The sequence below is a fragment of the Tachyglossus aculeatus genome, chromosome 21, assembly GCF_015852505.1.
Source record: "Tachyglossus aculeatus isolate mTacAcu1 chromosome 21, mTacAcu1.pri, whole genome shotgun sequence".
NCBI classification, from domain to species: domain Eukaryota; kingdom Metazoa; phylum Chordata; class Mammalia; order Monotremata; family Tachyglossidae; genus Tachyglossus; species Tachyglossus aculeatus.
The window spans coordinates 11,085,828-11,101,730 of NC_052086.1; the positions used below are offsets into that span (position 1 = coordinate 11,085,828).

The following is a 15,903-nucleotide window of genomic DNA, read 5'->3' on the forward strand; positions in this document are numbered from 1 at the left end:
TCCCCATTTGCTGTGTGCAGTAAAGTCCAGGTCATCGCAGGGCTTCTGGGGAGGTAAAAAGATGGGGTGGGACTCAAAATACCTGGCAGGGACCAGAGCAAGAACCCCCTTCCCTTCAAGGAGATTGCCATATGAAACCCGGGGTCATCGTGGGGGTTAGTGTACTTCAGGGAACCTTGTAACCAAGATTTCACCTCTACGAGCAGTTGCTGTCGGGGGCTGTGGAATAGTGACTTTGACTTCACTAGACCGGTCCATGAAAATAGAAACTCAGATGCCTCCTTCCCCTTTGGCCCCCATGTCATAATCAGTCAATCAATCAATGGTATTTATTGAGCACTTATTGTGTGCAGAGCACTGTATTAAGCGCTTGGGAAAGTACAGTATAACAGAGTCGGTAGATACGTTCCCTGCCAATAACGCGCTTATGGTCTAGAGACAAGCTTCCATAACTGCCCTGTTTAAAACCTAGACCTTCTCACCTTTTCTCATTTTGCTTCTGTCCTCTCCAACTCTGCCCTCTAAGATCTACTTTAGAGACTGAATTCAGCTTACCCAAGCAAGAACTACTCATCTGGGCTCTTTCTAAGTCCCCGTCGCTTTTCCGGGTCACATTTCTGTTTCCGCTCACCTGTCCTCCTGGTATTCTTGTCTGATGTTTTTTATGTTTGCTTTCCAGGTACAGTTTTCTATCCAGCGCTATCCCTCTCTGTTAACTTTTCCTGTCACGTAAAAGCACGGCTTCCACAAGTTTCGTGTTGACGACGTTAAATGCCCTCCCCCAACCTCCCCCTGTGGAATTGCCTGATAAAAAATGGGCATCAACCTGTACTCCCGAGTAAAGTCTGGCTCATCAGTACCATCCCCGGGCCCCCTCCGGGTGGGCGGCATCAAAACCGATCCAAGGAGCCATTGTGTTCTGGCTGGGCAGGGAGGTGGGGGTCGATAGGTCCAGTATTTGTTGAGCGCCTGCTGTGTGCCCAGCATGGTGCTAAGTGTCTGGGAGAATGAGGTAGAGTAACTAGACCTGATACCTGCCCTCAAGGTGCTGACATTCTAGTGATTGTAAGCTGCCCAGAGCCCAAGGGCACGGATGGGAGCACCTCCACTGCCGTCCATCCCATGGTACGGCGTCCCTGGATGGTGAGGTGTGAAATTTCCGTGGAGGTAGCAAACCCTTCCAGCGACCCCAGTGTCCCCTGCAGCCCCCCACGCCCCCGAAGCTGGGCTCGGCCGACCGGGGCCCTCTCTGGCCAGCACCCACTTAAAAACGGGCCCACCACCCTAGCCTGGGTTGCCCACTGTTCTGGCAGAGCGCTCCGAGACCTGTAAAACGGGGGCTATTAATAGCAATAATGATAATAATAATGGTGTTTGTTAAGCGCTTACTGTGTGCCAAGCACCGTTCTAAGCCCTGGGGTAGATACAAGGTAATCAGGTTGTCCCACGTGGGGTTCACTGTCTTAATCCCCATTTTCCAGTTGAGGGAACTGAGGCACAGAGAAGTGAAGTGACTTGCCCAAGGTCACACAGCCGACATGAGGTGGAGCCGGGGTTTGAACCCTTTACCTCTGACTCCCAAGCCCGCGCTCTTTTCACTAAATCATGCTGCGTCTAAGACTGTGAGCCCCACGTGAGACAGGGACAGCGTCCAACGTGATTCTTTGTGTCTAACCCAGCGCTTAGTACGATGCCTGGCGCATAGTAAGTGCCTAACAAATTCCCTAAAACATAAACCCAGAAACTTGCGGAAGCCACTGGCGGAAAGGTGACAGCCCGTGGCCTCCGGCTAACCGGCCCCTTCTGGTCTCTCTAGCGTCAACCCATTCGCAGCAAAGCTTCACAGCCTCCTCACTGATGAGGCTTTTGAGTTTTACTGTAGCCAGTGCCACAAACAAATCGACCGCCTCGAGGATCTTTCCGCCCGCCTGAATGATCTTGAAATGAATAGGTAATGGCCCCAGCTGGGGGCACCCCGTCGGCGCCCGGAAGAAGAAAGGGAGGCTCTCATTGTCGCCGGCCTGCCGCGCCCGTCCCGAGTCCCGACCCACGATGGCTCAGTGTCCAAGGGTGCCCCCGCACCTTTCCCCGGGGGGAGGCCCCGGGACTCTCAGAGTCGAAGGCGATGGCACAGCTGACAATGGGAATCTTCTTTTCAACCCCGTAGCGGGTCCGTTGCATGGGATCGGTTTGGCGTGTCGGGCCGTCAGCGCTTCCTCCATCCACCCTGCATGCGGGCAGGTCCACGGGTCCACTGATCTCGCTCTACCCCACTTAATCTGGAAGCGTCCATTCATTCATTCATTCATTCATTCAGTCGTATTTGTTGAGCGCTTACTCTGTGCAGAACTCTGAACTAAGTGCGTGGGAGAGTACAGTATAACAATATAATAGGTTCAGTGGGCGTGTTGCCTGCCCACAGGGAGTTCATCATATCAGTTGTATTTATTAAGTGCTTATTGTGCGCAGAACACTATACTGAGCGCTTTGGGAGAGTACAATATAACAGAGCCGGTAGACACGTTCTCTGCCCACAGTGAGCTTACAGTCTAGAGGGGGAGACAGACATTAGCATAAATCAAATCCCGGCTCTGCCAATTGTCAGCTGTGTGACTTTGGGCAAGTCACTTAATCAATCAATCAATCAATCATATTGAGCGCTTACTGTGTGCAGAGCACTGTACTAAGCGCTTGGGAAGTACAAGCTGACAACAACTTAACTTCTCTGGGCCTCAGTTACCTCACCTGATCACCTTGTAAGCTCCCCAGTGCTTAGAACAGTGCTTTGCACATAGTAAGCGCTTAATAAATGCTATCATCATCATTATTATTATAAATACATAAATTATGGATATGAATGTAAGTGTTGTGGGATGAGGGAGAGGTGAATAAATGGAACAAATCCGAGGGCGTTGCAGAAGGGAGTGGGAGAAAAGGAAATGAAGACTTACAGCTCTTGGAGGAGATGCGATTTCAGTAAGGCTTTGAAGGTGTGGAGAGTGATTGACGGATATGAAGAAGGAGGGGGTTCCCGGCCAGAGGCAGAATGTGGGCTAGAGGTCAGCAGAGATCGAAGTACAGTGAGGAGGTTCGCTCATTCGTTCATTCAGCCATATTCATTGAGTGCTTACTGTGTGCAGAGCACTGAGAAAGTACTTGAGAAAGTACAATATGGGAATAAAGAGTGTCACAACGATCTCACAGTCCAGAGAGGGAGAGACAGACATAATACAAATAAACAGACATCAATATAAATAAATAAAATTACAGATACGTACGTAAGTGCTGTGGGGCAGGGAGAGGGGGAAGGTCAAAAGGGGTAAGTCAGGGTGACATGGAAGGGAGTGGGAGATGAGGAAAAGTGGGTCTTAGTCTGGGAAGGCGTCTTGGAGGAGATGGGCCTTCAGTAAGGCTTTGAAGCGGGGGAGAGTAAATGCCTGGCGGATTTGAGGAGGGAGGATGTTCCAGGACAGAGATAGGAGGGGGGCCAGGGGTCAGCGGCAAGACAGGTGAAATTGAGGCCCATTGAGAAGGTTAGCACCAGAGGAGCGAAGTGTGTAGGAGAGAAGTGAGGTGAGGTAGGAGGGGGCAAGGTAATGGAGAGCTTTAAAGCCAGTGGTGAGGAGTTTTTGATTGATACGGAGGTGGATAGGCAACCACTGGAGACTTTTGAGGAGCGGGGGTGACGTCCTGAAGATAATCTGGGCAGCCGAGTGACCTATGGACTGGAGTGGGGAGAGGCAGGAGGTTGGGAGGTCTGCAGAGAAGCTGATGCAGTAATCTAGGTGGGATAGGATGAATGATTGTATTAACACGGTAGCAGTTTGGACGGAGAGGAAAGGGCGGATTTTAGCGATGTGAAGGTGGGACTTGACAGGATTTAGTGGTGGGTTGATTATGTGTGTTGAGTGAGGGGTGGGGGGTCAAGGATAACGCCAAGGTTGCGGGCTCGGGAGACGGAAAGGATGGTTGTGCAGTCTACAGCCACAGATTTGCAGGCCCGCGACAGGGCAGCACCCCACCCTCCTGGTGTCAGAGTCAGGGCTCCTCCCAAATTGCCTAATCCACCACCTTTGAGGGGTGGTGGGAGGCCAGGGGAGGGCTGAGGAATTCAAGTTTGAAAAAAGATTGAGAAGCACCGTGGCTGAGTGAGAGGAGCTTGGGAGTCGGAGGATCTGCGTTTTTATCTCAACTCCGCCTCTTGGGCAAGGCATTTTACTTCTCTGTGCACCAGTTACCTCATCTGTAAAATGGGGATTAAAGCCGTGAGCCCCAAGTGGGGCATGGACTGTGTCCAACCTGATTATCTCGAATCTACCCCAGCGCTTAGTACAAAGCCTGGCACATAGTAAGTCTCTAACAAATACCACAAGAAATAAAAAATAAAGATTTTTTTCCCTTCAAGTCGAGGTGAAGGTCAGGCTGTTCGTCACTAAAAAGCAATACTGGGAAATCATCAAATTTTCGGAATAGTCTTAGCATTGTGCGGACATTATGCGGTTCCCTCCACACTGATTTATTAGGAGAGAATTGCTCGATATAATTAAAGTCATCACAGGTCCAACAAAGTATAATTCTTCTCCGCTGGTGAAACCACTAAATAAGAAGCTCTTCATCGGGTGCAAGTGGAATCTCCCAACAGGAGTAGCAGAGAGCTTTAGTCCCGAGCGTGCTCTGCAGATATTGCTCTTAAGAGACAAATTGAGCACCCGCTGGGTGGAGTGCATTGCAGAAACCATCGTATGTACTAAGCGCTTACTGTGAGCAGAGCACTGTACTAAGCGCTGGGAAAGAGTGTGCATGTGGGACTCCTCCTCCATGGCCTCCCTCCAGCCTGGAACTCCCTACCCTTTCATATCCAACAGACAATCACTCTCCCTGTCTTCAGAGGCTTATTAAATTCACATCTCCTCCCAAAGGCCTGCCCCCGCCTAAGCCCACATTCCCCCCACTTCCTCTCCCTTCCGCATCAACCTTGCACTTGGATTTGTACCCTTTACTCACCCCTCCATCGACCCCACAGTACTTATGTCCGTATCCATAATTTATTTTAATGTCTTTCTCCCCCTCTAGCTCCTTGTGACCTGGGTTTGTGTCCACCAACTCTATTGTATTGTACTCTCCCAGGTGCTTAGTACAGTGCTCTGCAGGCAGTAAATACGATTGATTGATTGAATTAGAATCAAAATCATCAAACTCATCATCAAAATTGATTGATTGAATTAGACATCTCTGCCTTTGGACAGGCTCACAGTTGGTGATAGGGGATCAAAATCTACCATCCTGGGTACTTGGGAAGTACAGAATAAGGAAGCGACACGGTCCCTGCCCAAAAGGAGTTTGCACTGCAGTGGGGGATAGATACAAGGTAATCGGGTCAGATTCAGTCCCTGTCTCACTGGAAGTTCTCCATCGGAGTGGGTGGGAGAACAGAGCTTGAATCCCCATTTTACAGCAGAGGAGGTCCAGAGATGTGAAATGACTTGACCAACGTCACCCAGCAGGCAAGTGGCAGAGCCGGGACTTGAACCCAGGTCCTCTAACTCCCAGGACCGAGCTCTTGCCATTAGGCTACCCTGAGTTTAACAATAAAGATAGCCATCTGTCCGTCCCCTGCCAGCCCACTTTGTGAAGTGCTAGTTGGGGAATCATTGATAATCAGCTGGCGATCCGCGGAGTTGATTTTGGGGCCTCCAGGCTGGTGGCCTGGAGTTCTGGATGTGGCCATCGCAGCCGACATGGCCCCACCAGAGGGGCCGGCGGTGGGACTTGTCAAAATCCACCCGTCGGACGGTGGGCCGCCCGGGTCCGTCTGTTGCATTCAGAGAGAGCTGATTCCCCAAGGAATCGATCGAAAGGATTTTCTTCTCCCTGATCCCGAGAAACGTTTTCCAAAATGAGAGATTTCTTGCGCGGTTGTGATTCAACCCACCTCCTTCCCTGCGAGGGTGCCTAGAGACATGGACAAAATGGGCTTTTGCAGTTCTTTCAAAAAGCCAAAGGAGGAGAACCCCAAGAAAGTGGTCTGGGCTAGGTCGGGCGAGGAAAGAAAAGTCCCTCTCTCTGGGTGGGCAAAAGGATTTGGGCAGGCCACTAAAGTGAGGGAGAGCACATTTGGCTTCAGTATAAACTTGAGTTCCTTCCGGGGGGAACGCCAAAAGGAAGAGCTTTCCCACTGCCATTGAGGAGGGACTTTAGCCACCCTGATTTATCGTGGATGAAACCAGGGAACCCGCAAGCCAGCGAGAGCCCACTGATGAATTTTGTGGGCCGTGCCGCGATCGTGTCCGAAACTGGAATCGCCAGGGCCCGTCAGGGTGGGGCTGGGGGAGCAGAGGTGTGTCCCATAGCCAGAAGAGTGCCCATTGTCTGGCCAGAGAATAAACCCCAGCCCCAACCTCAGGCCTCCCTCAAGCGATGCCTCCCTCTGTACGTCGGCCCGGTCCGGTGCGAAACTGGCAGGGAAGAGGGGCGTCCCGCATCCCTGGCATGGGCCGACGGCGGGAGAGACCGAGGTCCCGGAGCCCAGGCTGGACAGGCAGAGCGGAACGGCGATGGGGCCACACGGGGCGGAGAACACGGCCGCCGCGCCAAGCCCCGAGATGCCCGGCGTTGGTGCCCCCGGGCGGAGGGGTATCGCTCCCTAGGCGTCTCCACGGGCCACGAGGAAGAGCCGTCCAGCCAGAGTCCGGCCTTCCCCCACGGGCGACCCAACAGTGGCCCTCCGTGCCCTCGCTCCCTTCAACGCCAGTCCTGGTTGGGGCGGTGTTTGGGGTTGGTGTCGGGGGACCCTGGTGAGCAAGTGGGGGCCGACCGCTCAAGCCAGGGGTGAGTGAGCTCAGTTGGGGAAGTGGCGGGGGACAGAAGGGCGCCGCTGGCCGGGTCTGTGACATTTTGCATGGAGGTCGCCTCCAAGCTGAGCACTGCACGATCGTCTGTGTGTGTCTTTGTATGTGCTTTGCATGGAGTTAGCCTCAAGGCTTAGCACTGCATGACTGTATATGTGTGTGTGTGTGTGTGTGCGCGCTTGTGGTCGGGAAAGGATACGTCCCATCCCCGTATCTTTCGTTCGAATTTCCTGTTTCCCCTTGCCCTCCTCTGTCTGTTTTCCTGACTCTGTTTTCCTGTTATTCTGTCCCCCCGACACAGTCCGAATAAGAGGCTCTCCAGCAAGAAGGTAGCAAGGTAGGTATTTCTTCTTCCTTCCCCGGGCCCGAGCAGTCGTGGGTCGGAAACTTGGGAGAGGGCAAGCAGACCGGCAGGCAGGCAAGTGGACTCCTTGCAGGAATCGCCCCCGGTCTCTGGCAGCCGAAGAGGGCTGCCGGTCACGATTTCGCGTCTTCTGACACCGTGGGTGGTAGGGCGGAGGCGGGTGGGTTTAGAAGAAGCTTTAGTTATGGCTGCTGCCTCTGAGTCTCATCTTCAGCCCTCTACATGGTGGCATTGGTAGTGGTAGTAGCTCTGTTAATTTGTTTGTTAATTTGCTCTGGCATTTGTTAAGCGCTTACTATGTGCCAAGCACCGTTCTAAGCGCTGGATGGGGATACAAGGTAATCAGGTTGTCCCACAAGGGGCTCACAGTCTTAATCCCCGTTTTACAGATGAGGTAACTGAGGCCCAGAGAATAATAATAATGATGATGGTATTTGCTAAGCGCTTACTATGTGCAAGGCACTGTTCTAGGCACTTGGGGGATACAAGGTAATCAGGTTGTCCCACACGGGGCTCACAGTCTTCATCCCCATTTTACAGATGAGGGAACTGAGGCCCCGAGAAGTGAAGTGACTTGCCCAGAGTCACACAGCTGACAAGTGGCAGAGCCGAGAGTAGGGGTGGGGGGTCAAGGATGAAATCATATAAGTATGATAAATATAATACCATTTCCCAGCATACCTTCTGGGAGAAATAGCCAGGGATTATGTTGCCAATTTGTACTTCCCAAGCGCTTAGTACAGTGCTTTGCACACCATAAGCACTCAATAAATGCGATTGATTGATTAATTGATTGGCAGGAGGAGGTAAAACCAAGCCACAATCGTAGTTCAGAGTCCAATTCTCCGAAGTTTACTCCCCAGTAGTGAGGGAGGCAGTTTGGGAAGAACACTATTTATACGCTACTGTTTCCCCAATCCCTAATCTATTCTACCGTCTCTCTCCCTACTAGGGTGATTATAATTAATCCATCAATCGGTGGTGTTTATCGGGCAATTCCTGCAGAACACTAGACAGAGCTCTTGGGAGAGTACACTGCATTTGGTAGAAGCAATCTCTGCCCTCAAGGAGATTATAGTGTAACGGGGGAGAAAGACACTAAAATTTTTTTTACCGAGTAGAAAGCAGCTCCTATACGCCAGAGCTTCTGGCTGAACACAGATTCCTTCATTCAGTCGTATATATTTGAACGTTTACTGTATGCAGAGCACTGTAATAATAATAATAATAATAATAATGGCATTTATTAAGCGCTTACTATGTGCAAAGCACTGTTCTAAGCGCTGGATACCAAGCGCAGATGGCGATGACCCAATCAGCTTAGACACTAGCCGATCCGGGGGGCCTCGGGAGGTTGTGGAAATCCCATCCGTTTGGCTCTCCAAGCAATGGATCTCAGCACCCTGCCTGGATGGCAAAGTCAGTCCCCTGTGGGGGGCTGAACCACACGACCCTGGGGATTCTGGAATGTCAAAAAAAAAGCCCTCTTTCCCCAGCGTGCCAGATTAATTCAGAAATCCCATAGAGATGGGTGCAGGTGATGAAGCTTGGCTACCGACCGTAGTGTCAGAATTAATAATTTACTAGCTTCGGGGAGATTAGAGTCCATCCAAAAGGCATCCCCTCCCTTTTTCCCTTTTAATTGCCCCAGAGAACAAAGTGCTATCCTCCCACATGCCCGGTTTGAGGAGTTGGAGGCCTATTCCAAAGAGCAAGAGAAGAGGAACGTGGCAAATAAAGCTGTTTTCTTCCCCTGCTGGGGCCATGCCATCTCCACCTGTGTCAGGAGGGCCAGGGCCCGGACCGGGGACCTGAGCCCAGTGGCTCCTCGCAGCCGGGGAGCGTGGGCCATGGCGTGGGCCACCCAGGCTCAGTTTCTGGCCGGCTGGGGCGTCTCGGTGCTCACTGGAGTCCTACTCAAATCCCTCTATATCATTTCCGCCCAAACGTGGAACCTGCTTGGCATCGGGTTGTTTCTGCTTGGCCATAGGCACTTGCACCAGACAGGCCAGCTGGCCGGGGATGTGATGGAGGAGCCTTACCGAGACCCTGTGGGCATCACGGAGGAGGACATCACCGACAAGGTACCCGGGGAATCTTTCGACCGGTTGTAAGCATGTCGTGGGCAGGGAGTGTGTCTGTGTTATATCGTCCTCTCCCAAGCGCTTAGTACAGTACTCTGCCCACAGGAAGTGCTCGATAAATACAAGTGACTGACTAACCGACGGGTCTCACTGTGCACTTGCTGGGAGAAGTGCTTGGAAGAGCACGAAACACATACCCGGGACGATCCCGGCTCAAAAGGAGCTTCCAGCCCAGCAGGGGAGAGGAATAGAAAATAATTTTCAGGAAGGCAGAAGAGGTGCTCAAATACTAGAGCGGATAAAACGGTCCATCCAAGAGGGACAAGAGGAGAAACGAGCGCAAAAGCGCCGAGGGGGTAACTGGGAGGGTGCGATCCGAGGAGGAGAAAAGCAGATCGGAGAAAGCACCCTGGAAGAGGTGGCATTTCGGTAGGGCTTTGAAGATAGGAAGAACCGTGGTCCGCTGGCTCGGAAAGGGGAGAGAGGGCCGGAGGCGGGAGAGTCGAGTTGGAAGGTGGGCCCGGGAGGAACGGAGAAGGCGATCTGGGGTGGAGAAGGAGAGGGGAGTGGATTGACAAGAAGCGGGGAGCTGACGAAGGGTCTTAAAGCCAATTGTCAGGAGTCTCCTTTCGATTTAGAGAGGAACGGAGTCGCGAAGCGAGGGAAGAACAGCTTTTTAGGAAGAGGATATGGGGCACAGAGACAAGTGTGGCCTGGAGAGGGGAGACACTGGAGGCAGGGAGACCAGTAAGGAGGTTGATACCATAATCTGACTAGGCTTCCATAAACTCCTGGAAAAATGTAGCACGCTGTCCTGTGTCCAGTGGCCACCTTTCTTTTGCTGATAGTAAGCGGTAATCTCTTCCCAGGCAATCTTCTTCTCAAAGGAACTTTTTCTCCTGATGGTAACAGTACCAATCTTTCCCCCTTTTCTGATAGCATTCATTCATTCAGTTGTATTTATTGAGCGCTTACTGTGTGTGGAGCAGTACGTGGGAATACTTTCCTCGAGAGATCTTTGTTTCGAGGGTACTGTGCGTGAACCTCCTCCTTCAGCAATTTCAGAGATGAAGATGATGATGGTAATTTGTTAAGCGCTTACTGTGTGTCACGCTCTGTTCTACACGCTAAGGTAGATGTAACTTAGGTAGGACACAGTCCCCGTCCCACATGGGGCTCACCATCTTAAATCTCCATTTTACAGATGAGATAACTGAGGCCCAGAGAAGTTAAGGGGTCTGCCCAAGGTCACACAGCAGACAAGTGGCAGGTCCGGGATTAGAACCCATGACCTTCTGACTCCAGAAGCAGCGTGGCTCAGCGGAAAGAGCCCGGGCTTAGGAGTCAGAGGTCAGGGGTTCTAATCCCAGCTCTGCCACATGTCTGCTGTGTGACCTTGGGCAAGTCACACCTTGAGAGAAGCTGTGCGCTGGACGGTCTGGATGGAGAGAGAAAGAGGCAGGCAGAGAGGAAGAGGGAAAGAGGACAGAGTGACAGAGTCCATAGGTAGAGAGGTCAAAAGGTACGGCACTTAGGTGGCTTTAGTCTGACAGTCCAAATGCCATTGGCAAAAGCCCCGAAGGCTTTAGGGTCGTGGAAAGAGGATTTCAATCAATTAGTCAATCGGTCAAATTTATTGTCAGTCAGTCGATCGTATTTATTAAGCTGTGTACAGAGCACTGTACTAAGCACTTGGGAGAGTGCGATGTGACACGGTGTGTAGATGTGTTCCCTACCCACAAGGAGCTTCAGTCTGGAGAGGGAGACAGACGTGAAAATAATTGACGCATAGGGACATAAATGCTATGAGGCTGAGGGTGGGATGCGAATCCAAGTGCAAGGCTGATGCAGAAAGGAGAGGAAGTAGGGGAGACGAGAGTATAATCAGGGCAGACCTCTTTTAAGAGACATGATTTTAATAAGGATTTCCCCCGGGATTCCCTTGGCTACTCTAAACTTAGCTCTGTAGCTACGTCTGACACTCGGCAGATGCTGTTTTGAAAGCTCGGTTTCAAGGAGGAGTAGGAGGAGTTTTCAAAACTCCGGGGCCTTTCCTTCCCTGAATTTTCCAAGTGGATTTTGTCAGATTTTCCCATTAGTAGAATTTTTCTTTTTCAAGCATTCTCATTCACCGTCACCTTGCTGTGCTCATAATGGCGCTGCCCCACCCTTTAGCAGTAGAGTGTGGGCATGGCACAGAGGACAGAAGGAGCGCATCTCCGTTCGTAGTGAAGACCGGAGCTGGGCCGTCCTGAGGCCGGAGAGAAGAGACCCGATTTAAGTGTCCCCCGTCTGAACAGCTCTCGGGCAGACTGCCCCTGCTCAGGTCCCTTCACCTCAAGGAGCGACTAATTCGTGGCAGTAATCTCACCGAGATCTTGAGGCTGGCATTCTGCGCGGTGAACGTTTCGGAGACTCTGGAACGAGGTTCCGGGCCTTCGGACGGGTCATTTTCGGTCAAAGCAGCTTCACGGTCGGGGCGAGCGCCGGCAAACCTGGAAAGGATTAAGCTTCAGCCACGCCTGCTCACCGTAACTTAGGAATCAGGCAAAGGAAGCGGCCCTCAGAGGTGGCGGGGGAGCAGAAAAGCCGTGAGCGGAGAGAGCAGTACTTGAGTAGAGGGGAATAAATGAATCCAGTGGGAATTCATTCACTTACACTTTCACTTTATCATTCCCTCACACATTCACTCACTCATTCGGCCGTTCAGTTCCGTCATGGAGAGGAGCAGTGTACACTCAGTCCTGCCAGAACCCGCTTTTCCCGGCACATCTTTCTGTCTGTCCACTCACACAAGCCTCTTTAGATATGTCTCACCTCAGTGTCGGGAGGAGGCACCGCTCTAGGACATGCATAGAGCATGGGAACGGCCAAGATCCTTGGCCTGCAGTTTCTTGAGCCCGAGAACGCTCCCTCCTCCCACCCCCCTGACCGAGGGGAGCCAGGGCAGCACGGTGGGGAGAGGCATCATTGGTTCCTCGGGGCCTGGAGTAAGGCTCCCCCGTTTTTGTCACCCAGGTGGTCTTCCTGGAGAAGAGGGTGACGGAGCTGGAGAAGGACACAGCTGCCAACGGAGAACAGCAGAGCCGGTTGAGGCAGGAAAACCTGCAGTTGGTGCACAGGTGAGCCCCTCGGATGTTTCATTGGGGGGATATATGGGGCCTTTTGAGGGAGGTCTGGGCGACATCCTGGCGGAGCGGATAGAGCACATGCCTGGGAGCCAGACGGTCATGGGTTCTAATTCTGATTCTGCTACTTGTCTGCTGTGTGGCAGGGCCTCAGTTACCTCATCTGTAAAATGGGGATAGAGACCGTGAGCCCCACGTAGGACAGGGACTGTGTCCAACTCAGTTTGCTTGTATCCACCCTGGGGCTTAGTACAGTGCCTGGCACATAGTAAGCAATTAACAAATATTACTATTATTATTATTTTCAGTGTCCCAAAACAGTCTGAGCGTGAGGCCCCTCTCGAATGAAGCAGAAGGGAGGTGGCAAATGGTTGGGAGGGGTTTCTTTTGCTTTTTATGGTATTTGTTAAGCGCTTACTATGAGCCAGGTACTGTACTAATTGCTGGAGTAGATACAAGCTAATCAGGTTGGACACAGTCCATGTCCCATATGGGCCTCACAGTGCTTAGTCCAGTGGTCTGCACACGGTAAGCGCTCAGTAAATACCACTGAATGAATGAATAAAATCCCCATTTTACAGATGGGGGAGCTGAGGCCCAGGGAAGTGAAGTGACTTGGCCAAGATCCCAGAGCATTCATTCAATCAATTGTATTTATTGAACTCTTACTGTGCACAGAGCACTGTATTAAGCGCTTGGGAAGTACAAGTTGGCAACATATAGAGACGGTCCCTATGCAACAACCAGCTCACAGTCTAGAATGGGGAGACAGACAGCAAAACAAAACATGTGGACAGGTGTCAAGTCGTCAGGACAAATAGAATTAAAGCTAGATGCACATCATTAACAAAATAAATAGAATAGTAAATATGTCCAAGTAAAATAAATAGAGTAATAAATCTGTACAGAGCAGACAAGTGGCAGAGCCGGGATGAGAACCCAGATCCTTCTCACATCCAGGCCCGGACTCTGCCCTTTCGAAGGAATCGAATTTACTTTGTGTGAACCGGTCCCGGGGCTCTCTCCAATCCCTTGTAGAATCTGGGCGAAAACCAGATTGCTTTTCCCCAAGGGGATGGCAGTGCCCTGGATGCAACAATTCCTGTCAGGGACCCTCCCGCCCTCTGGGAAGATTCTTAGTGATTTCAGAGTCGCCGCAAGAGAGCTAGTGGCACCTTTCCCTTCAATTTGCTTCTAGAGAAATGGGAGAAATCAAGGTGGCAGGGAGGGAACCTAGTGCAGGTATTGGTAGGGGAATGGGAACAGACATTGGCATAGGAGATGCCCGCTGATCGACCCCATTAATTAAGTGTGGCATTTCTCCATGCTCACCCGCTCTCCCTGAGACCAAAAAGTTAGAAATTTGGGGCTGGGGTGTGTGAAAGAACATTCCAATCTTTCCATCGATAAATCACCATGGTCTCCAGGAGCCTCATTCTCCGTTAAGGAATAGCTTATGATGATAATAATAATAATAATGGCATTTGTTAAGCGCTTACTATGTGCAAAGCACTGTTCTAAGCGCTGGGGAGGTTACAAGGTGATCAGGTTGTCCCAAGGGGGCTCACAGTCTTAATCCCCATTTTACAGATGAGGGAACTGAGGCCCTGAGAAGTTAAGTGACTTTCCCAAAGTCCCACAGCTGACAAGTGACGGAGCCGGGATTTGAGCCCATGCCCTTTGACTCCAAAGCCCGTGCTTTTTCCATTGAGCCACGCTGCTTCTCTTGATGATGATGATGGTATTTGTTAAGCGCTTACTACGTGCCAAGCACTGTTCTGAGCGTGGGGGCAGATAAAAGGTTATCAGGTTGTCCCATATGGGTCTCAAAGTCTTGATCCCCATTTTACCGATGAGGTAAATGAGGCACAGAGAAGTTAAGTGGGTGCCCAAAGTCACACAGCTTATGCCTGGGGGAGGGTGAGACCTGAGGTACATGAGGATTCAGAGCTGACAGATGCTGTGGAGATGGGAAGAAATTCTCCCAGCATGCGTTTAGAGTCTCACCTCCCTCCCTCTGCCCATGGCTTCAGTACTCAGAGGCTGCCTTGGGTTCTGGGAGGAAGCATTTCGTCGCTTTTAGGTAACCCCAGTGGACCACTGTAGGTCATGAATGCCCTCCTGTATTCATCAGTAGCCCCTCACTTGTTAGGTAGAGGAGGTAGGGAAAAAAGGGCCACGCAATGGTGTACGCAGAGCAAGCTCCGGGGTTCCCTTCACCTCCCGCCTCTTTCTTTTCCAAAGAGCCAACGCCCTCGAGGAGCAGCTGAAAGAGCAGGAGTTGCAAGCGGACGAGATGATCCTCGAAGAAATTCGGAGGCAGAAAGACCTCCTGTGCAGGATGGAGCGAGAGAAGAGCATCGAGATTGAGAATCTCCAGGCCAGGTAGGGGAGATCGGGGGGGGGGGGGGGGGGTCCTGAGGGGCTGTGGGGACCCCGCAGTCACCTGGTGGGAGGGGAAAAGAAGGCCTTTGCCAGTGGTTTGGCGTTTTTGGACAGATTCTCCCCTTGGGAAAGGAGACAGAGCCCAGGATCCTGGTGAACTCATCGTGGGAAGGGAAAGTCACCGTTCTGTTGTATTATTACTTTCCCAAGTGCTTAGTACAGTGCTCTGCACACTGTAAGTGCTCAGAAAATACGATTGAATGGATGAATGAATAAACGAATGAGGGGTGTGACCTGACCCAGCTGTCCCTTCAGAGAACAGGATTGCATCCTGAGGATATTTTTTTATGGTACTTGTTAAACATATACTATATGCCAGGCGCTGTACTAAGCTCTGGGATAGACGCAAGATAATTGAGTTGGACACGGTCCCTTTCCTATGTGGGGCTCGTAGTCTTAATCCCCATTTTACAAATGAAGTAACTGAGTCACATAGAAGTGAAGTGACTTGCCCACTATGCTTCTCAACTATAAGTGCTTTTTTAAATGGTATTTGTTATGTACTTACTGTGCGCCAGGCACTGTACTAAGCTCTGGGGTAGAGACAAGCTAATCCGGGTGGACACAGTCCTTATCCCACATAGGGCTCACAGCCTTAATCCCCATTTTACCGATGCTGTAACAGGGTCCCAGTGAAGTGAAATGACTTGACCAAGGCCACACGGGAGACAAGTGGTGGAGCTGGGAATAAAACCCAGGTTCTTCTGACTCTCAGGCCCGTGCTCTATCTACTAGGCTCCACTGCTCCTGCTGAGCACTGGGGTAGATACCATACAATCAGATCTGACACACTCCTGTCCCCCATCCTAGGGGATCACAGTTGAAGGGGGAGAAAAAAATACCTCAACACCCTGTACCGAGCAAGACGCAGTTCCTTCGAGGAACCAAGCACTGTACTAAATGCCCAGGGAAGTAAAATTAAAACACAAGACACATCTTCTGGTCACAAGGAGCTTACACCCGAATGGTGGAGAGAGGCGTAAAAAGTTACAAGGAGTGGATGCGAAACACTGGAGGCAGCCGAAGGGTTGATG

The 15,903-nt window shown here is 51.3% G+C and overlaps 1 protein-coding gene across 6 annotated transcripts in view; it reads left to right on the plus strand.

The window, feature by feature from the left end:
- LOC119942875 (calpain-15-like) overlaps nt 1–15,903 on the plus strand; it is a 161,583-nt gene that overhangs the window by 89,557 nt on the left and 56,123 nt on the right. For 4 of the 6 annotated variants that reach the window (XM_038763897.1, XM_038763898.1, XM_038763902.1 and 1 more), the window contains 5 exons: nt 1,817–1,951; nt 7,150–7,185; nt 9,203–9,296; nt 12,315–12,418; nt 14,669–14,809. In XM_038763897.1, coding sequence (XP_038619825.1) covers nt 1,817–1,951; nt 7,150–7,185; nt 9,203–9,296; nt 12,315–12,418; nt 14,669–14,809 — 510 coding nt within the window. The remainder of the gene's footprint in view (nt 1–1,816; nt 1,952–7,149; nt 7,186–9,202; nt 9,297–12,314; nt 12,419–14,668; nt 14,810–15,903) is intronic. The other 2 variants (XM_038763899.1, XM_038763901.1) reach the window with 2 other exon arrangements.